The sequence below is a fragment of the Argentina anserina genome, chromosome 3 (assembly GCF_933775445.1).
Source record: "Argentina anserina chromosome 3, drPotAnse1.1, whole genome shotgun sequence".
NCBI lineage: Eukaryota > Viridiplantae > Streptophyta > Magnoliopsida > Rosales > Rosaceae > Argentina > Argentina anserina.
This window is the reverse complement of record NC_065874.1, coordinates 11,247,756-11,271,377: the sequence shown is the minus strand read 5'-3', so window position 1 is coordinate 11,271,377 and position 23,622 is coordinate 11,247,756. Positions and strand designations below refer to the sequence as shown.

General features: G+C 38.0%; 1 protein-coding gene across 1 annotated transcript; it reads right to left on the bottom strand.

Annotated features, from left to right (window-relative positions):
* Nucleotides 1–3,532: 3,532 nt before the first annotated feature.
* LOC126788581 (sodium/calcium exchanger NCL-like) lies at nucleotides 3,533–12,805 on the bottom strand. Its single transcript, XM_050514585.1, has 9 exons — nucleotides 12,361–12,805; nucleotides 10,533–10,733; nucleotides 9,941–10,122; nucleotides 9,672–9,817; nucleotides 9,125–9,383; nucleotides 5,158–5,303; nucleotides 4,691–4,934; nucleotides 3,912–4,214; nucleotides 3,533–3,805 (listed from the first exon to the last, which is right to left on the bottom strand). The coding sequence occupies exons 1-9, from the start codon at nucleotides 12,803–12,805 to the stop codon at nucleotides 3,557–3,559; spliced, it is 2,175 nt and encodes a 724-aa protein (XP_050370542.1). The 3' UTR covers nucleotides 3,533–3,556.
* Nucleotides 12,806–23,622: the final 10,817 nt, after the last annotated feature.

The following is a 23,622-nucleotide window of genomic DNA, read 5'->3' as shown; positions in this document are numbered from 1 at the left end:
TATTTCGGCTCTGAAGAATCCTTTTTATGCGGTGGATTGGACAACAACGTCCATTTTAGCAGAAATCCGTAAGCGACTTTCGTGTTTCCATTGTGTTAACTAGAACTGGTCCAGTAGAAAGGGAAATGAGGCAGCCAACTGGGTTGCCTCAGAATCCTTGCGCAGGGTGTTTCCGGAAGATTGGATCTCTAATCCTCTTTCCTCCCTAATGCGTATTCTCTTGTTTGATGCTGCTTCTCCTCCTCCCTAGTTTCTTTCTTTAGCTGTTTGTTAGTTTTTCTATCTTTTTGCTTTTAGTTTCTTCTGTATTATTTCCTATCTTTTATTGAATTTTATGTTCCAAAAAATAAAATAAAAATGAGTGCATGACTGATAACAAAAGTAATTGTAGATGAATAATTGAAAACATGCAATCCATTTCTTTGAATTTCACATGTACGCCGCTCGCACCTAGCGCACTGCTGCTTAATATATCCTCTCAAGAAATATGAGTCTTCATAAAGCTCCAACTTTATTGATTGAAATTTGTTTGCCTAGACAACCACCCAACAAAAGTTTTGGACTAGGACTCTATTTGATCTACTTAATTAGATGCATTCATGCATTTTCTAGTCATCATAAGTACGTTTAACTTTTAGTTGTATCGATCTTCGAACACTTGGTCCAACTGTTAGCAAAGAGAGCAAAATAACAAGAAATATATCCAAGTGATACCGAAAGGAAGGAGGGCGAAAACAGCCTTAATTAATTTGTTTACTTCATGATCAAGAAATAGAAAAATTAATCTAACTATTATAAATCTCTAGCTAGGAAACCCCAAGTAACTAGGTTCTGCATGCTTGCTGCTCTCTACGCAATTAATTTTAATAAATCCATCATTCCATTCCCAAACCCCAGTCAATTACATATATTTGTTTCTAAAAACGTAACACTAGCAGCACTCGATATCTTCACGTACCGTTTAGGGCAAAACTATTCGGCGATCTTTTAGCAGCATAATAATCGCTCGCGAGCTCAATCTTTCATTCATGGAGTCTGGTTGTATGCTTCTTCCAGGCGAAAGGTTTTGCCAAGCTACTCATGTTCTACCTTAAGCCCAAGGTGAACGGGATGGAGGTTCCCGGCAACGAAGCCGTTATCTATGAGTTGGATCGATCTTTACGGTGACCAAGATCCTTGGAAGATATGGGAAAGGTTCGAAGCAAGAAGGGCAAACGACTTGAGGAGAAACAAAGACTTCTTCACCCAAAAGAAGAATACTGCAAGAAGTTCACGGGCAAACCAAATGGTAGGGAGTGGCAATACATGGAAAGGCCAAAACAGGCCAAAACATTGTTCATATTGTACTGTTCATAATCACTATTCACGAAATTATTGTTCGTGACTTTTACTGTTCACGCGCCATCTACAGTAGTAGAGCGTGGGGCTCATGTGCCACCCACAATAGCGGCGTGCCTGACCACACACGCAGCTACCAAACCTCGCAATTTCACTTCCTACGCCGTCCTAGATCGGTAGCTACCCTACCTCCCTCACCATCTCCCATGCGCCGCCACAGACGGCGGCACGCGCTCCACCACCACCTCCAACCAAAACTCTTCAAATCAACAAACATTCAACATCAAAGATGAAGAGCATGAGGAGGAGATCACAACCATACCTTTAATTCACCCCACGCTGGTCGGAAACCGCCTGAATCACCGCCGTAAGATCCCAGATTGAGATTTGGAGATCAGAGTAGCTGCAGCTCGATTCGAGCCTCACCGCCGGTACTCGTACATGAATACGTAATGGATGTGTATGTGTACAGTAATACATGAATAGTATATAGTGAATAGTACTCAATGAACAGTAATTCGTAAAACCAGAAATTTGCTGAACAGTAACAGATTATTACTGTTACGGCATTTAAAGGTTTACGAAACGTTTCTAAAATTCTTTTCTTATCTTTTTAAGGTGATCGATGAATCAAGAAAATGAATTATCTTCGGAAATTGTGGAATTACGCTCGAGTTGATAAGGTGAGTAAAATCTCACATATTTACGAATCTACCCTTGCGGAGATTCAAGATTTTGCAAGAGTTTCTAATATTGAATTACGACATGTATACGATATAGTGGATTACATATATACTGTATAAATGGTAATAAGTACATATATATAGTTCGCTATATTATATATTGTTATGAATTCAATATGAATTGGTCATTTCGATGACGAGAATTATATATTGAGCAAGTGATTTAATTTGTACAATATGAGGTGTGATTATTGTACGTGGTTTTAACATGGTGTTTGTTAAACGTTTTGTCTTCGGACATGTTTATGAAATATGACATGTATATGATATAACGGATTATATATATATTGTATAAATGGTAAATAGGTACATATATATATAGTTTGTTATATAATATAATGTTATGATTTTATCGTGATGATGTCATTTGATGACAAGATTTATATATCGAGTATGTGATTTTGATTTGTACAATATGAGGTGTGATTATTGTACGTGATTTTAACATGGAGATTGTTAAAATGTTGATTTGTCTTCGGACTTGATTTTTGTACAATATGAGGTGTGATTATTGTACGTGTTTGGCAAGTCGGAACCTAGGCTTTGCCGGGCGAAAGTTACGATACCGTTAGAGCTCTAGTATATCTCCCGGAGTACTGCATGTGAGGTAACAGGTGGTTATCGGCTCATGAGTACTCATATTGTTTTGATGTTGGGTAGTAGGTGGTTGCCCAATATCGGCGGTGTACTACGTGAGGGATAACAGATGTGTACCAGCGTTCATTAGTACCCGTATTATAAATGTATTTGGGTAACCAGAAGGGTTGCCCGATTTCTCATGAGCACCTTCATTTCATATATTTTTGGGACAACCAGATGGGCCGTCCATTGACTCATGAGTGCATTTATATTTGTTGATTTGTGGATTTTCGTATATATTGATATGCGAGTTATATTTTCATTTTACTCTTACGAGCTATAAGCTTACCGGGTTTGTGTTTACAATCCCGGTGCACCAATTCGATGGTGTATGGGATAATTCCGCAGGTGTTGATTAGTGAAGATTGAGAGACGACTCCGGAGACTCGAAGTTGTTCATTATCCTGCTTGTGGTGAGGTTTCTAGTGCGGATTTGTGTGCGAGAACTCGTGAGGATTTGTTTGTGAGTTTTATGAGAGATTGTGAGGATTATTACATTTCCATTTTATGTAATGTTGAATTATAAATTTGGTTTGTAATAATTGGTTGTCTGAGTTGTAATGTGAACTCAGTAATGATCCGCTGTGCATTTAAAACGATTTCGATTCGTTGAGATTGTTTTGGTGTTTCTCGGCTTTGAAAATTTGAGTTTCTGCTCGAAATTTTAGGGTCGTTACAATATATATGGGGTGGGATATTTGAGAATGGTACTATATTGAAGCACTTTATGTATTGAATCTAGTCTTACAAAAAAAGAAGAAGGTAAAATTGTAGCCAAATGTGCCTACTAAGTACAAAAAAAAAAAAAAAACTTCTTCACTTTAGAGTATCAGTATTTAGGTATAACCGATGACGTCATTGAGAATATAGACTAGAAGCAAGGATAGTGGATAGAGCAAGAAGGCAACTATTGCCGTCCACAGAGGAAAGGTTGATTTCAAACTTGCAATGAGACCTACCACAAGGCAGACTATTAGAACTACTAACACTTCTGCAGAAAATTCCCATGTCATTTCGCGAGCATAAATTATGGTCAGAAGCACAGAAAATCCCAGCACATTGTTCATAAAAACCCCACCATAGATCTGCATGCAAAGAAAATCAATCAATCGTAGTCATATCAGAACGACAAACTAAGAATCGAATGAGAATAACAGATTAACAGGTGAGATCTTTGACACCAAATATTACCTCCGAAAATGTCAAATCAGTGGTTCTTGGTGTTTGGCGACTTGCTGCACTAATGGCTGAAGCTGCTTGTCTAGCATTGGTTGCTAACGGAACAAGCACAAAAGCTACGAAGAAAGAAGGTATGCCTACAGCTGTGGAGAAGTCCTGAACATTATCTATGAGAGGTTCTGCTAGAACTGCTAGTACAACAAACCCTAACACCATATGTGAAATGGCCTTGAACCAACTCCATAATGACTTGTCAACAGGTCCACCTCTTTTAGTCTCTTCATCCACCAGCTTATCTGTTGCATCCCAAGTTCTCTGCAAAATCATCAATTTTCGAAGAAGTAAACTTCCAAACTATTATAGTCGAACGTGTTGGCATGGCCTGATCTAATGAATTTTACTAGTTTAGTCCTTAATAGCTTTTTTTTTGGTCTAGGTTTGTTTAATATGCATGCTTGGCCGGATCGGGATAGGATTCTTTGAGTCATGCATCTTATATATCATGTATGGCGAGAATAAAGCAGCTAATACATTTCTCTCGATCGAGAAACATTAGTTTGATTGCACGTATAAGGTGCACTCGATCAAATTAAATAAGGGATGATGATAATGGTACCTAACTGATCGATGTGGATTTACAATATCCTGGCTAGCCATTAAGACATAGTTAGCTAGCTAGTAGTTCGATCAAGTGATTGGTGTACGTTACTACCTGGCTAATGCGCACGTAGAAGTTTCCTTTATAATTTTGGAGAAAAATTGATGCTTTAGTTAATTATATGTTTACTTACTTGGTAGAGATCGTCCTCCAACTCTTCGGTACCATGAGATTTATTCATCCATTTTGTTAATCCTGTAACAAATTCTTCCTCATTAATCATATGGTCTCCACTTGTGTCCAGTTCCTCTACCAACTTGTTAACTGCTTCATCCACTTCGAGTGGGATGTTACCGGACTTGATGCTCATGATTAGTTCTCTTAGTTCTGTTTCTGAAATATTATTGTTTCCATCTCGATCAATCTGTTCAAACAAGCTGTTGTTTTATGCAGAACGAGTTGGTAATTAGTAAACCATATACAAAAAAACATATAGGTCGAACAACCTGTTACCTGTACGTACGTATATATGTATGGATTACATTGCTCATCCCATCTCTCAAGGATATTTAATTAGCAAGCAATGTTATCCACAATCTGTCTACCGGTGGTACTTAAGGTGTAAATTTAAGGAGTTTCGATTCTTTCATGTTTTCTTACCGTCTAATATTGTCCATATGAGGCATGCCATTCTCTGTGAGAATCGCTCCAAGAGAATTGCTTTGGAAGTGGCTTAATACTTCTGACATCAAATTCTTCTTCATTTCACGTTCTTTTCTTCTATTTTCAATCCAAGGTTGAAAAACCTGCGCAGCAACAATTAAAGGAGGTTATATATGAGTACATTGATGATCACTTCAATAATGAATTATTAGGACCATTGGCAGAAAAACGAGGAGATTGGGACATACGAAAAATCTTCTAATTGTTCACACTCAATGATATACGTGCATGATCTCAAATTCTCAATGTTGGCACATATATATATATATATAAAGTCATTTTAGGTGCGGACGTTTGCACCATATGGGTGTAATAACCCTAATTTTCCAAACAATATTGGGTTAATTTAAATTCTATTAAGTTGTGAAGTTCGATTAAAAAGAACGTGATTGTTTGCGATGTTTTGAAAAGATAAACGGAAACGTTTTCGGAACGTTTAATAAGAAAAACGTTACGTTTCCGAACGATTGTATCGACTTTTATTCCGTCGCTCGAATTCAAAAACTTTCTTCACGAAAGTTGTAGAGCTCGTCGATACGAGTGCGTGGACATGTGACACGTTCGAATCGGACGTCGGACGTGAAAGTTATTAACGTCGGAAGTTAGTTTCCGATTTGGAAACTAGTATAAATAGAATGTTTTGTGATTAGGGTTTTCCACTTTTGGAAACCCTCACTCTCTCCGCCTCCCTCTTTCTCTCTCTCTCTCTCTCTCTCTCGGTTCTCTCTCTCTCCCGACCCTTTCTCCTCCCTCTCGGCTTGCATCCGATCTTCCTCCTCCGAGGGAGGTGCTCCTCACCGCCGACCTCAGCAGCCTCACGACCACGACGCAAACATCCTCCGAGCAAGGCACGGTCTCCAGCGACGCCGTGAAGCTCGGCGCGATCCACAGGGACCGAACGCAGTCGGTCCGATCGAGCCATCACCTCCAGCGACGCACGAGCACGGAAGAGGGCTTCCCTACGCCGGTCCTAGCCTTGGTGCTCTCTGCCTTCGACTTGGAGGCCAAACTTCATCGAATCCGAGTTCTCCCCAAGGATTTCAAGTTCATCAGCGATTCAAGCCATTCCGAGGCCAAATCGGGGGGGGGGGGGGGGGGGGGGGGGTCCAGCTTTGATCAAGGTATTTATGGATGTGTTTATTGGTTATGAATGTTTGATGTTGAATTTTGGAGTAGTTGGATGGAGATTTGGGCAGATCGGAGGTGGTTGATGGAGATGGTTACCGCCACCTAGAGGCGGCGCGTGGGAGCGCGTGGGTTAGTTTAGGAGGGGTCTGTGGTGGTGGGAAGGAAGAGGAGGAGGAGGAGGAGAGAATCGCGGCAGCGGTGGCATCACACGCGCTGCCACAGTGAGTGGCGCGTGAGTGCCACGCGCGGCCTGCCGGCGGGTGGTGCGTGCACCCCACGCGCCGCCACGTGCAGCGGTCTGCGATTATTATACCAGAAGGGTATTTTGGTAATTTACTAAAATGTAAATGTAAATTTTATTTACTACGGTAAATGTAATTAAATTTTTACCTACGGTAAATATAAATATAAATTACTTTCGGTAAATGTAAAAAGTAATTTGTAAAAGGGTAATTTAGTAAATTTTATTTACTGAATTGTATTTACATTTAAACAGTACGTATACGTACAGAAATACGTATTAATATTTATACGTACAGAAATACGTATTAATATTTATATGTACAGAAATACGTATTAATATTTATATGTACATAAATACGTATTAATATTTATACGTACAGAAATACGTATTAATATTTATACGTACAGAAATATGTATTACTATTTATACGTATAGAAATACGTATATAATATTTATACGTACAGAAATACGTATTAATTGCATAAATGTACAGTATCCGGGAATAGTAACAGTGAACAGTAACACCGAACAGTAATTTCGTAAAATCGAAAATTGCTGAACAGTAACCGATTATTACTGTTTCGGCATTTAAAGGTTTACGAAACTATTCTAAATTCTTTTCTTGTCTTTTCAAGGTGATCGTTAAATCGAGGAAATGAATTATCATCGGGAATTGTGAATTACGCTCGAGTCGATAAGGTGAGTAAAATCTCACTGAATTACGAATCTACCCTCGTGGTGATTCAACATTTTTGCAAGTGTGTTTATCAAATGAATTACAACATGTATATAATTTAGTGGACTACATATATACAGTATAATGGTAATAAGTATATATATATATATATATATATTTCATTAAATTACGTACTGTTATTAATTCATTAACAATAGTCATTTCGGTGACGGAAAATTGTGCATGAGTATGTGATTTAAATGGTACAATATGATGTGAGAATATTGTACGTAATTCTTCAGGTGTTTATGAAATATGACATGTATATGATATAGTGGACTATGTATATATTGTATAAATGGTAATAAATACGAATATATATAGTTTGCTATATAATATACTGTTATGATTTTTATTGTGGTGATATCGTGAAAGTTTTAAAACGTACAATATGAGGAGTGATTATTGTACATGATTTTATCACGGAGAATGTTAAAAATTGTGATTTGTCTTCGGACGTGATGTGTGGTACAATATGATGTGTGATTATTGTACGTGATTTTTAACATTGAGATTGTTAAAATGTGAATTGTCTTCGGACCTGATTTTTGGTACAATATGATGTGAGATTATTGTACGTGTTTGGCAAGTCGGAACCTAGCCTTTGGCCGGGCGAAAGTTACGATACAGTTAGAGCTCTAGTCTGTCTGCCTTAGTACTGCATGTGAGGTAACGGGTGGTTATCTGCTCATGGGTACTCAGTTTATTTAGGATGTTGGGTAGCGGGTGGCTATCCAATATCAGCGGTGTATTACGAGAGGGGTAACAGATGTGTACCAGCGTTCTTGGTACCCGTATTATAAATGCATTGGGTAACCAGAAGGGTTACTTAATTTTCTCATGAGCGTTTCATTTCATATTTCTTTGGGTCAACCAGATGGGCTGACCAATGACTCATGAGGGCATTTATATTTGTTGTTTGTGATCTTTCGTATATTTTGATATGCGAATTATATTTTGATTTTACTCATACGAGCTATAAGCTTACCGGGTTTGTGTTTACAATCCCGGTGCACCAATTCGATAGTGTAGGGGATAATTCCGCAGGTGCTGTTTAGTGGAGGTTGAGTGTCGACTACAGAGGCTCGAAGTCGTTCGGATCCTACTTGTGGTGAGGTTTTAGCATGGATTTGTGTGTGAGGATTTGTGTAATTTCATTTGTGAGATTTGTGAGTGATTTGTGAGGATTACTACATTTCCATTTTGTGTATGGATTATAAATTTGGGTTGTAATAATTGGTTGTCTGAGTTGTATTGAGAACTCAGAATTGATCCGCTGTTACACTTAAATGATTTCGATTTATTTGAGATTATTTTGTGTTTAACGACTTTAGAATTTTGAGTTTTTTTTAACCTCGAAATTTTGGGGTCGTTACAACGGGTTTGGCAATTCCGGTGACCAGTAGTGATCGACAACAGTGCGGAAGGTGCCAACCGCACTCCCCCTCCCGGCGCTCTTGTCTGTGCTGGCTGGAGCTGCAACGCTGGCACACGGTGGCTGGAATCTCGAAATTTCTGGAAAATTTCGAGTTTCTCAGCATTGCAGAAATTTTAAGATTTCGGCCGCCATGGGCCGATACAGACAGGAGCGCTGGGAGGGGGAGCACGGCTAGCACCATTCGCATTGTAATTGCGTGTCGTCGGTCACCGAAATCGCAGAATCCGCATGGTGTAGACGTCTGCACCTGAATATATATATATATATATATATATATATATATATATATATATATACACATATATAGGATGTCCTTACCGGAAAAAGATTGTAAAATCATAGAATGGTAGAATATTACCTGATATATGTCCTCCAGCGATCTTTCAGTATTCTCTTTATGCAGTAATTTGTACTCATCAACCCATTTTGTGAAGCCATTCACAAATTCATCTTTATTAATTTTTCCATTATTATCGATGTCAAACTTTTTCATCACTTCTGCTATTCCTTTGTCCTCATCATTTGCCATTGATGTGAATTTTATTTCTTGAAGAAGCTTTTTGACTTCAGGAACTGATATATGATCGTCAGCATCTTCATCCATTTCCTCAAACAGCCTGAAACATATTCGTTATCGATTAGTTGGTATACATACCAAAATTGAAGTATATTTGCAAAATATCTCATACCCTAATCAATGGCATAATGCGGATTAAGTTAAAAAGAATATCGACATGTATGCATGCAGTGATTTGGTGCAAAACTGTGCATTGGTGGTGAAACACTCAAACTTACCAGACACCAACCGGGCTACACAACGACATATATGCTGATCTTTCGTTGATCTTTCACAGTACTTAAGGGAGGAGAAATAAAAAAGGAACCCTTAATTAGTAGTTTAGTACCTTCGTATGGCACGTACATTAGGTGCTCCTTGGACTGTGAGGATTCTCCCTAGTGCATGTTTTTGCACATGTTGTAAAATGTCTGATACTAAATTTCCATGTTTCACAAATTCTAATCTTCTCTTTTGAACCCAGGGCCGGAAGACCTGTACTTAAAAAACATTGTAAAGATAATGGAGGTTATGCATGAGTACGTACTTCACAGACATTTGTAATAGTAAAAGAATACGGTGAGTTCATTGACAAATTAGTCGTGAATGTGTGTATACCTGATAGATGAAGTACAACAATAGGAATACGATAGAAATGCCGAGAGCAACCAAGATGAAAATGTTTTCAACATAAGTGGAGTGGAAGATGTTCGCGATTTGCATTATAAGAAATGGAATCACTGAGAAGATCATAATTCTTGCGAGGACGCTGGTCTCCAAATCGATTGTGATACCACAATCTGTAATTCAAGGACAAAAATGATTGACAAAAACAAATGAGCCAATGTTAATTAAGCTTCTAATTAATTAAAACTAAATTAATTGCCAAATTATGAGAGCTAACTAGCTAGCTGGGTAAACTAATAATTAAAAGTAGGAGATTAAAGAGGTCCTAATTTTAGGTTAAAAAATCTACTAACTGTAAGAGTAAATGAATGTGAGCATGCAGGTTACTTAATTATTTACTTTGGTTTAGTGAGCGTGCTACAAACCTATTTAAAGTTTATCACGCACATGGATTGTTGGTACATGTAAAACGTATCACGTGATATGCTCGATCTTAATCGGTATTGTATGTCGCACATAACTAATGTTGGCAGTGTAGATAGGTTTAGAACTTGTAATTTGAGAAGAGATTAAGAAAACTGACTTGTCAATAATGCAGGTGTTCTTGCCCACGACAAAGCTGTCGACGAATTTGTATCATTACAACTTGTGAAGTGTTGCCGGCCAACAATCACACAAGTTCCCCAAAGTACTGTTAGGAGCATAATTGAAGTTCCAGCCAGCAACCCGACTCCAGTGTACACATAATCTTCAGCAATTTCCTTGGTGTTAAAGAACCCAGAAGCTGTGAGAAGTTATTCAACATACAAAATTAGTCAAAGAAATGCATCCTATGTGTACACACTCGATCTATGTTGGAAGCCCATATACATATATTTTGTACATCATGGAAAATTTACGTCGTATCCACAGCAAATATTTGTTAGGATGTGATGAGAATTTGATTAGGAAAGTAAATCTTAGTTGTATTTGGTTACTCTTCCTAATTAGACATGATTATGTTAAAGTTTATTCTTTTTAGGAATATGTTTTTTTCTAGTATGAAAAGGTTTTGCTTTTCCAATGACCAATTGGATTGTAATTAGTGGACCTATATATAGGAGACATAGTTAGTTAACCAAGGTGTGGCTCTCATGACTTAGTTTGTGGATGTGGTCATTATGGCGTGACCATCACGGTAAGGTGGATGTAGACATCAACAAAGGATCCAAGTGTATATCTCTTGTGTAAGGGAGCAGAGATGTCAAGGGTGAGGATAACTCTTGAATGAATGTGTGTTCTTAGGAAATTCTATGAGTGTGGTTGTACATAAGTTATGGGTTTTGGGTTATGGGATTTAGCTCAAATGTAACTTGTACTATTATATTTCTCATAGTAAAGAACATGATGTCTCGCAGAGATGTAGGCATAGGTTTATGACGAACCTTGTTAATTTCGGTGTTCTCTTGTTACTTTTCTTATAGTTTGTTTATTTTTCTATCGGTATACTCTGTGAGCCATGTTGGAAAGGATCCTAATTCCCTAACAATATCGTATTACCGAATTTTCTAATGGCCGCGGATTACTAAGTACAAAAATATTTGTTCTTCTCATCACTAGCCTATAAACTAAATTGATACACATCACCTGCCTGCCATTTCAATTTCAAATTCTTTACTATATATCTATAATACCAAACCTCAATGGGATCCAGGCAAGATGATGATCGATCAGGTTGTTATCTTGAGCTTAACCCTACATTATTTTGGTATATTTTAACAATAATCATGGGAAAAAAAAGGTCCAAAACAGTGAAAAATTACGTTGATTCTTCAAAAATGTACAATAGTTGACTTGAAAAAGAAAGTCTTTGCATTTTTCACTTGCTTTTCATACAAGGCACAACCGCGCAAGCTTATTGGCTTATTGCCAAACCTTAATTATATATGCATCAACAAGTGAATACTCTGTTCTAGCATGTAATTTCACCACTATTAAAAAAACACTACGAGACCAGTAGTTAATCGGCGCCGATGTCTAATACATGTGCACATACAGGTAGGTGATTGAATCCACATGTTTTTATTTAATTTTTTTCGGTCATGAGAATTCTAGAAACTACAGTAATGGCAGCTATATATTCTCTATATTCGGGGTCGCGATCGATATATATATCCAGCAAATTAATTTGTGATAGCTGTATTTCCGTATTTGATATTTGTCAGACTTATTTTGCTGAACGAAAGAAAACGAAGTGATTGATAATCAATGAACTATATATCCGTCAGTTTTCATTTTCAGAAAATAATTAATTGTCGATCCTCTAATTAAGATTGACACTCTTGATGACATTACAAGATTCATTTGGCAATAGAAAAAACTGCGAGCATGGCCGGAAATTAATAAAGAGGCAGAGGTTGCTGAATACGTACCAAGAAGCAACAACGACTCCGGCAGGGCGCCGAGGATATGGAAAGCACTGGCACCGAAAACACCAGGACCCAGAATCTTGAAGATCTGCTTACCTCCAGCGGCCAAGTACGACTCTCCTTGGAACAACAAGTACTCATACACCGCCATCAAGAACACATGCCCGTAAATACTGTCGGAGCACGGCAAGAATCCGTACAGTTGCTCGCAGGTCTCGTTGGAATCGGCTTTGAGATGCTGGAAGGAGCTTCTGATCGTTCCATTACTTTGGTTGAACCCAACATCATGATGATAATGATGATGATGATGATCAACACCGTCTGAAACCGATTGACCACTTGAAGTAACAGTAGCAATATACCGAAAGGAACGGCCTTCGACTTGGACTAATGAAATTGCAAATAGAACAAAAATGAAATATGCATCATTTTTGCTGAGTCTGTTCATTCCCGCGTTGTAGTTGAAATGAACAAGAAGACTTTTGCTAATGGAGGAGGTGGAAAAGGATGTATATATTTACATATTTGAATATATGTTCATTACTGCATGGTGTGTGTATATATATATATATATCCTGGTGATTTCTAGAAAAGTATTGGGAAGATTGAATTGGAGGTGAGAGCGCGCATACATAAGGTCAATGTTCCTATGTTGATCTTGGTGGATTAGGTTTGTATATTATTTTGGAACTTTATTTAAAAAAATAACACCCAAGCAGCCATGTTTTTGACAACGTGTACGTACTCAATTTTTGTAGTTATAATTATGAGAAAATTTGGGAAAACTAGGAATGATGAATTTTGAGTAAAAGAAACCCTAAGTAGGCTCCATCATCATTCATATGATGTCTGGTTAATTATATAGGATAATTAGAATATCGATAGCGTGTTTAGCAGCAGATCATGTTAGCTAGTTTGTTGATTTATTACAGCAACATGATTTTCTTTAGTTGTTGGGGCGTCTGATAATTGTCCTACCATATGGATCCGACCTTACTGGCTTTCATGCTTCAAGCACATGGATTTCTTCGGGTCTTCCCTATGGTTAAGTATCAGAATTAGACTATGACAAAAAAAATATTAATAAGAGGTTAATTATTTAAATCGAAAGGGTTGTAGTGTCTAATTAATATAAAAAATTAATGGATGCTATATCTGACTTCATATACGTAGGTGACACTGTTTCAGTCTCTATCAAGTATCAATAATGGAACTTTTCCACATTAATTTTCCTAACGAAGTTTAGGTTTCAATCAAATGCCATATATATCCAGAGTCAAAAGATACATGACTTGCATGCCATTCGAAGTTTCGAACTACAAACGCGTTGTTTCATACGTGCATTATTTAGAACCAATCAACAGTTTTCTTACCTACGTATCACATATATTTTTTGATACAAACCTACGTATCATTTTGCATGCCCTTTTGACTCTAGTTTTTAGTATGATGATTGGCCGCCGAACATTAGCTATGATGAGAGTACTTCTGCGATCAATATCATGCCAAAAGTAGAGATAATCGTGAATCGATATATAGAACACGATGATTACGTTCAAATTGGCCTAGTAGCCATGGCTGCTGCTGTGTTTTCTCTTTGGAGATAGCCGCCAGTGGCTTTCATTTCCTTCGTATAGATAACATTGGACATACAGAGTTTAACTTCTTCTGTTTTGTCTTTCAGACCTTATTATATATTTACTAATGTGAATTATTTACTAAAATCTTTTTTTACTACTTCTTCGTGTAGATAATATGGATATACTCACTTTAATATGAATTATTTCAATTCAGACAAAGAGTCGATCCAAAGAATATTGGTAGCTAGTCCTCCTATTGGTTGGTAAGTGGCCTGAAAATATGGAATTGAATTAGTCTTGAACTCTTGGTCTGAGTATATATCAACTGGTTACCATTTGTTAATTTCCAAATGTTTCCAAAAAACCAAAACAATATCCAATTATGGTCAACATTGCAATGCTAGCCAGGTGCCCAGGTCATGTTTGGTAGTAGAACCAAAGAGCATCGGAATTACTAGTTGGTTTTGAGGTGAACATTAGTGAAGCTAGATAAACGCATATACTTTATCTGAAGCAAGAATGCAGTATATTGTTCTAGCTATCCAGCATAGCCAAAGAATCCTGTTGTAATATCCCGAAAATTTATAATTATTTTCTAATTATTGTTCGGAGATATTTAAGTTGGTGGTGATCCGATTATATAGTATGAGGGAGAAAACGAAAGTGTTCGAGGGATTTATACTCGGAAACGTTACCGTGAGGGGTCAAGAGTTGACTTTTTATCCGTTAGAATCTCATAAAACTTTGTTCATAAAAGTCGTAGAGTTCATCAATACGAATTCGTGGACACGCGGCACGCCTAAATCAGAGTTAGTATGAAGAAGTTACGAATCAAAAATGTATTTAGACATTTTTGGAAAGTAATATAAATAGGGGAATTAAAAAGAAAAGGGGAAGAAAAATCAGAAATTCAGATCGGGTACTATTTACGGGTTATGTAAACAGTAATCATGAACATGGTTATGTGAACAGTAAATCATGAATAGTGTTTCATGAACAATGTTCACCTGTAATAAATCGTCACCTGAGATTTTACGTATCGTTTTCTAAGTATTTTATCGTGCTATTAGGTAAACGACGAAAAGAGTGAGGGAATCGCTCTCGGTGTCGTGGAAGTTGTACGCATGAAATAAGGTGAGTAAATCTCACAATGATCATCATGATCGAAGTAGTGTTATAATTATTGAATTTAGTTTGAGTTGTTAACATAGTCATTGCATCACTAGCTTATAAAAATTATTCTAAAAATATGTTTTAGTTTAAATTACGTGAACTTGATCGTGTACGGTTCATGGGTAAGTGAAACGCTATTTTAATAAATAATTATAAAAAGGTTTTAGTGATTTTGAACTATGGTGAATGTGAGTAAATCTCACTATGACAAGTCTACCCTTGGCGGTGACTTATATTTTTAAATTATTAAAAAAAGTGAATTGTGACATTTATATAATATAGTGGTTTGTATATGTGTACGAAAATGGTAAATACGATACATATATATGAGTTGCTAAATTATATAATGTTTTGGTTTTGTTTTAAATGTGAGATTATAATGTTGTGACTATATTCATATTGTTGTGCAAGATTCGTTTGGTTGTAGTACAATAACAAGTGTGGATTGTTATTGTACGTGGTTTTAACATTGAGTCTTGCTAAAACGTTTTCTGGTCTTCAGACGTTGTTGGCAGTAATCAGAACCAAGCCTTGGCCGGGTGTCGGTTACAATTTAGTTAGAGCTCTAGTCTGTCTGTCGGTGTACTGGAAGGGTAACATATGGGTTGCCCGAGTCTCATGAGTACCCATATTTTTGAGTGATATTGGGCAACAGATGGGCTGCCCAGTGTCTGTCGGCGTACTACATGAGGGGTAACAGATGAGTACATTGGTCTCATGAGTACCCATGTTTTAAATGATTTTGGGTAACTAGATGGGTTGCTTGGGTCTGATGAGTACCCATGTTTTCGAGTGATATTTGGTAACAGATGGGTTGTTAGTGTCTATCGGTGTATTGCATGAGGGGTAACAAATGGGTACCTGGGTCTCATGAATACCCATGTTTTTAAATGATTTTGGATAAAAGATAAGTTTCCTAGTGTCTCATGATTACACATATTTTTAAATGATATTGGGTAATAGATGAGTTGCCCAGTGTCACATGCGTACATTTGTCTTTAAATGTTATCTGTCATATTTCCTTGGTATGCAATGTATGTTATACTGTTGGTTTACTCATACAGGCTGAAAAACTTACCGGGTTTGTGTTTACAATCCTGGTGCACCAATTTGATGGTGTAGAGGATAGTTCTGCAAGTGGGGATTAGCAGATTCAAAGGGCTTACTCTTAAGATTTTTTTCTTCTGTTTGTGGTGAGGATTGAGTGAATTTTACATTTCAATTGAGGTATAAACTAGTTATGTATTATTCAAGTCGACTGAGTCGTGTTGTGGACTCAGTTTCGATACACTGTTATTATAAGATGATTTTAATATATTTGAGATTGTTTTAGAGTTTTCATGGATTTGAATTCAAAATTTTATTATTCAAAATTCGGGGACTGTGACAACTGCCTTGCTTTCATCTTTCTAAATTTCAAATTTCAATGATGATCTATGACCAGCCAAAGAAAGAAATGCGAGCGACAGGGGATAAAGCAGATAGTACAGATGTCCAAAGAGGCAAAATAGTACGCAAGCTGGTGATAGTACCCATCACAATGAACACAATAACTAGAACAAGCACCTCAGATCCGAAGTCCCAATCCAATCCCCTGATGTAAACTATGGCCAAGAAAACTGATAGGCAGAGTAGATTGTTCAACGTTATCGTCACGTATAACTGCAGACATAACATGTAATCATAAGAAGATTAGTAACATTCGTGGTTCTTGAACCAATGAAGCTGAGGCCAGATGAATAGTGGGAAACGCACCTCAGACAATGTTGATGAGACTTCGCTGCGTCTTCTGGCGAGCCATTTTGATTGCTGACAATGTTTCGCTACATCTTGTAGCTAAAGGCAACAACATGAACGATACGAAGAAGGTTGGAATGCTGGTGGCTTCTGAGAAATCATCAACAGCATCTATCAGAGGTTCAGCAACTACAATAGCCAGACAAGTTCCCAGAAACAGCATCATTGCTGCTTTGAAGGATATTCACTTGGGGCTTTTAACATCCTCCTCCCTGTTATTTTTCTCAGATACCAACATGTAGTGCTCTTGATTTATTACCTGTACATGTGAACTTAGTTATACAATTATAATTGATCAAATCTCTACAGGAGCAGTTATTATCGTGAACTCTAACAATCTTATACCTGTTGTATGCCCTTGAAGGAGTACTTAAATGAGAGACGACTAGGCTCATGAAAAGCATTTTTCGGACGCTTTGCCTTATCAAGCCACTTTGATATGTACCCAATAAACTCTGGAAGATCAATGCATTTATCACCAGACCTATCAAATTTTTTCATAATGGTATCCAAGTGTTCATGATTCCTGCTCGAGCCGGTCTTTGCAGATTGGATTTGGATTGCCAGTGTTCTCATTTCATCAGGTGAAACGAATAGAACGACAAAATGTATCGAGGGTCTTAAACAACCTGAGGAAAGTGGCAATACAAAATCACATAGAGTTGAATAAATCATGATTCATGAAGCACCTACATACTGAACAAAATAATTTTCTTTGAATGGCTAACCTTTCGAGAACATCTTTATTAGGTTCCCCATTGCTGGTTAGGAGCTCACCAGGTGCACAAGAATCTAAATATAGTAAGAGTCTTGACATCACTTGCTTGTGCTCTACATAATTGATTCGGCTTCTCTGTAACAAAGGTTCACAGTAGAACTGCACCAAAAATTGCAAACTGCTAAGAATCAACAATACTTCACTATATAAGAGGCTGTCAACAGAATCATATTTCCATCTTGTCCAGTTACCTCGTAGAAGAAATAAGCTATAGTGAGTATCCCAGAGACAATGAGTACAATTAAAACTGTAAGGTCTTGGCCACCTGAGCTTAAGTGGAGAACTTGAGGTATTTGAGAAACAGCAAATGGGATAAGAGATATGACCATGATCCTTGCAGCATATGTAGTCCAAATTTCTGTACTCACACCAGAACCTGCAATTGCAATCAAATTACTAGAAATTACTTTTTAATATATATCATGGACACAAGCAGTTACTGATATTAAAAACATGAATGAATCGTGGGATAAGTTAAGGATTTTGACTTCCCCTCAATCATGGGATAAGTTGAAGCATCATTGGAAAAGGTTACTGCTGAATGTTGTTAGTATTCCCATGAGGTACGCCTTCGCTTTTTAAAACATTATTAGGGAAACGAAAAAGAATTATAACTCAACATCCAAATTGAACTCTAATATATTCATATATATTCCGTATCTTTCACATTACCTCTAAAGACACTGTTCCCTTGAGGATATCAGGAATATAGCACTTACTGATTCAACAAAAAAAAAAATCCTTCAACGCAACGAAGCAGAAAAGTAGACCATAATTGTAAGTGATCAAGGCAAGCATTGTACCTAGAAGTATAATGGCATCTGGAATAGCACCGAGGAGGTGAAACAAATTGGCTCCTACAGAGCCATTAACCTCAAAAATCAGCTCACCGCCAGCAGCCACATAAGATTCTCCAATTATATATAGAAGAACATATCCCAAGACCAAGAAGAGTTTCCCCAAAATGGTATAAGAGCATGTAAACAAACCATAAAGTAAGCTGCAGTCCTCAGAAGAATCTGTTCCTCCAACGGGCTACCCACAGAAGAATCTGTTCCTCCAACCGGCTACCTACGGGCCTGGGCCTTACGGGTTTTTCCGGGTCGGACCGGGCCCATTATTTTTATGTGTAATGTATATTTTTTTATTAAAAATTAAATAAAAAATAGGATATTGTAATTATTTAACTAAATATATTACAAAATAATTTAACTAATTAACATATACAACAAATAAATACATATAAAATTATTAATTTTAAAAATGAACGGGATTTGGGCGGGATTTTAATCGTGCTTTTTAGGACCGGACCGGGCTTTGGCCTTATGGACTACAACGGGCTGGGCAGAGGGCCGGACTGAGGCTTTGAACTTTCGGCCTCCACCCGGCCTTATACCCATAGGACCAGGCTTTGACCGGGCTGAGCCGGGCCTTGGGACGGGCTACTCACGGGCCAAATGATGACTCTTACTTTCAATGCAATTAGCATTATACAAAACAATTAACTTCATAATATATAATTGATTTCATACACTTCAGTCCTTATCGGCAATGCATAGGGCCATTAGGAGGTGCATAAATGTTACTCCTACGATTGGTTTAACTTGTCAGGATAGATAGGCTATATGCACTAATAAAGTGATATGAGATTCATATCTAAAACCAATTGATAATGGATGGAGTGGCCCAAACGCTTATAAACCTATAGGATAAGTCCAAATTTCTAATGTGAGATATATATTCTCAACACACCCCCGTATGTGTGACGAATTTTCAAGCCATATACCTGGACAACATTTTAGGTAACTTAGAGCCCGTGTGACCATTTGGGCTTCACACAGATGTAGGTAACCTGTTCTGATACCATGATAAAGTGATATGAGGTTCACATTCAAAACCAATTGGCAATCGATGGAGTGACCCAATTCCCAATATGTGATGTATATTCTCAACATGCACAACCAACAATCTAATTTACCATTTACGGATTTACCAATACAAGTATATAACCACTGTGAATATTGTTCCCGTATTATGATAATAATACGTATGCAATAAGAGTATTTGTTTTCTGGACCAATTCAATCAGTGAAATCTATTATTCAACCAGAGATTAAAATCTTGAAAAAAATATTCAAGAAAGATTAATAAAAAATATTGAGTTTTTATTTTTTGTAGAAGTAGAAGATATTCTGATGCTGGGTTTTACTTCCAGCTGAAGAGGCATGGTGTCAGAACTCCGAAATTTCGAATGATAAAATTCGAATTCGAAGCCATGAAAATTCTAAAATAATCTCAAATATATTAAAATCATCTTATAACAATAGTGTATTAAAACTGAATTCAATGTACGACTCAGCTGACTTGAATAATACATCACCAATTTATATATACAAGTATCAAAGCAATTGGAAATGTAATATTTACTCGATCCTCACAAAAAAAAAACGGAAGAGGGGAACCCTCAGTAGTCCTCGGCGTAAGCTCTCCAAGCCTGCTAATCCCCACCTGCAGAAATATCTCGTACACCATCGATTGGTGCACTAGAATTGTAAACACAAATCCGGTAACATTTTCATCCCGTACGAGTAAACCAATATTTAAACATACATCACAAAAACAAGGAAATGTAACAATTAACATTTTTAAAACATGTGTACTCATGAGACCCGGGCAGCCCATTTGGTCACCCCTTATGTCATACAACGGTAGACAGACTAGAGATTTAATTGATCGTAACCAACACCCGACCAAGGCTTGGTTCCTGATTTAAATGTCATAACCAAGTCCGAAGACCAGAAAACGTTTTAACAAGACTCAATGTTAAAACCACGTACAATATAACAATCCACACATGTTTATGTACTAGCACCAAGCGACTCTTACACAATAATATATAACAAGTCACACCAATCATCCATTATACTAGAAGGTACATTTTCTTCCATTCCGGTCTCATCCGCCACAATTAATCGAAAACAATAAAATTGCATAATTTTTAAAAATCGCAACGCATATAATATAGCAAACCATATATATGTCTTGTATTTATCATTTTTTTACACATACACAACTCACTATATTATATCGATGTCACAGTTAACTCCATCTAGAGAAATCATTTCATTAATCTTAAATGTATCTTATCATAAATGCAAGTCACCGCCAATGGTAGACTTGTCATAATGAGATTTACTCACCTTATTTCTTGCGTCCAACTTCTACGACACCAAGAGAGATTCCCTCATTCGTTTCGTCGGTCACCTAGTGGCATAACAACGTGCTTAGGAAAACGACCTGCATAAAAAAACAGGAGAATAATAATTACAGTTCACAAAACACTATTCATGCACCGTCCTCGACGGTGTGGTGCTCACGTACCGCCCAAAGTAGCCGCGCATGGCCTCACTTGCTGCCATCAAAACCAACCAATTTTCTTCCTACAACCATCCTAGAGCCTAATACCTACTCTCTGCTGCCGCACCACAAACACCTCCACCCAAACCTCAACAAATCACAAAACTTCCAACATCAAAAACATAGATCACAAGGAGTAGGTCAAAACATGCCTCCAGCTAGCTCCAATCCGGCCGGAGACCGCCGGAAACGCCGCCGCAAGAAACCCGTATCGGAGGTTGAAGATCAGAGGTGAAACATCTCGATTTGAACCTCTTTGTCAGTGGATTCGTGCCTAGAAGGAGGAGGGAAGACTTGTGACAATTGCCTCGTGCCCCAACCTCGCCTGCGACGTCGAGCTTGATAGTGCGTAGCTGTGCGCCCTCTGGTGCGGCTGAAACGCTGCGCGGGAGAGGTGCCACTACCACTAGTCGAAACGGCCTGGCTGTGCCATTCCAATGACACCGCCCGGAGGAGGGAGATCACCAGAGGAGAAGGATTGGAGCTGAGATAGAGTCGGGGTCAGGCGGCCCGCTCTGGTTTCCCTTTTGATTTTGATTTTTTTGAGTTTCCAAAAAGTCATTTTATAACCTTCAAAAATCGGAAACCAAACTTCTGTCGCTAACAACTTTCACATACGACATCCGATTAAAGCGTGCCGCATGTCCACAAACTCGTATCGACGGACTCTACGACTTTCGTGAATGAAGTTTTAGGGATGAGTGATGAATTAAAGTCAACTTTTGAATCTCTGAAAACATAACGTTTTTCACCTTTAATTTCTGAAATCACTTTCATTTCGTATGACAACAAACGAGAAGGTGTATAATGTGAAATGAATCGAATTACCAAGCCTAATAATTTACAAGAAATTATATGAAATTAAACTCAAAAATTCGGGTTATTACATTCTACCCCCCTTAAAGGAATTTCGTCCCGAAATTCAAGTACTCTACTCAACAAACAAATGCGGATACCTTGTCCTCATATCCAACTCTAGCTCCAAAGAGGCATCACCCTCATCATGGTGACTCCACAAAACCTTAACCAACTATACCTCTTTCCTACAAAGCTTCTTTGTCGACCTATCCAAGATACAAACGGGCTCAACAACAAGGAACTTAACTTCTTCCTTCCAAAACTCACACTTCTCAAGCTTGGCATACAACCTTGCTTCCTTTAGAGTTTGCAGCACAATTCTCAAATGCATCAGATGCTCCTCTTGGGACTTGGAGTATATCAAGATATCATCAACTAACACTACCACAAACTCATCCAAGTATTGGCTAAATATTTGGTTCATCAAACTCATAAAAACTGCAGGAACATTTGTCAGACCAAAAGGCATGACAACAAACTCATAGTGTCCGTACCTGGTCCTAAAAGCCGTCTTAAGGACATCCTCCTCCTTCACCCTGAGTTGATAGTAACCGAATCTCAGATCAATCATAGAGAACATCATAGCCCTTCTAAGCTGATCAAACAAGTAATCAATCCTAGGCATATGATACCTATTCTTGATGGTCACCTTATTCAACTCTTTGTAGTCCACATACAACCGTAGTTAACCATCCTTCTTCTTCACGAACAACACCGGCGCACCCCAAGTAGAGACACTAGGTCTAATGAACCCTTGGTCCAATAACTCATCCATCTGCACCTTCAATTCCTTAAGTTTGTTCTGCCCCATTCGATAAGGTGCATTCAACACAGGTGCAGTACCAGGTACAACATCAATGCAGAAATGAATAACTTTTTGAAGAGGTACACCCGGTATCTCTTGAAACACCTCACTATACTCAGACACCATAACAATGTCTGCGATAACCACCTCATTATCCACAGACTCAACATGTCCCAAGACTCTAGTCCTCATGGTATTATCTGACTTGAGGCAACGACAACGAAAAACTGGCTCATCGGGATCAGGGAAAAACACTACTATGTCAAAACAATCAATCAAAGCATGATGTGGCATCAACCAATCAATTTCTAAGATCACATCATAGGTGTGGTCTGGAATCACTATCAAGGAAGCAGAAAATTCTCTACCTCCGATCACAATAGGACAAACATTGCAGATCGTCTAAAGCTCAAGAGACAGTCCAAGTGGTGAAGTGACACATAAAGAGATTCCAAGAGATGTAAGGATCAAACCTAGCACCTCTACTACCGAACTAGCGATGAAAGAATGTGATTCTCCCGTATCAAACAATACTATAGCAAGGTAGTCAAAAATAGATAAGGTACCTTATATTCCTGTGTCCCGCTGACCCACTACAAACACTCTAGCTTGTCTCGTAGGTAACTGCCTCTGCTGGTGCTTTTGTCCACCCTGTTGAGGTCGGGTGCAATCTCTAGCTATATGTCCTGCATGCCCACACCTAAAACATCATTGTTTCCTTGGCTTCAAGCAAGCTGAGGCATAGTCCGCAAGCGAAACACCTCATTGATAACAACTGTCTGACATGTATAGCCCTAAGAGTCTGGTGATAGGTACTCAGCTTCTTCCAAGATCCACCTTTCGGTCCCGTAAACCCA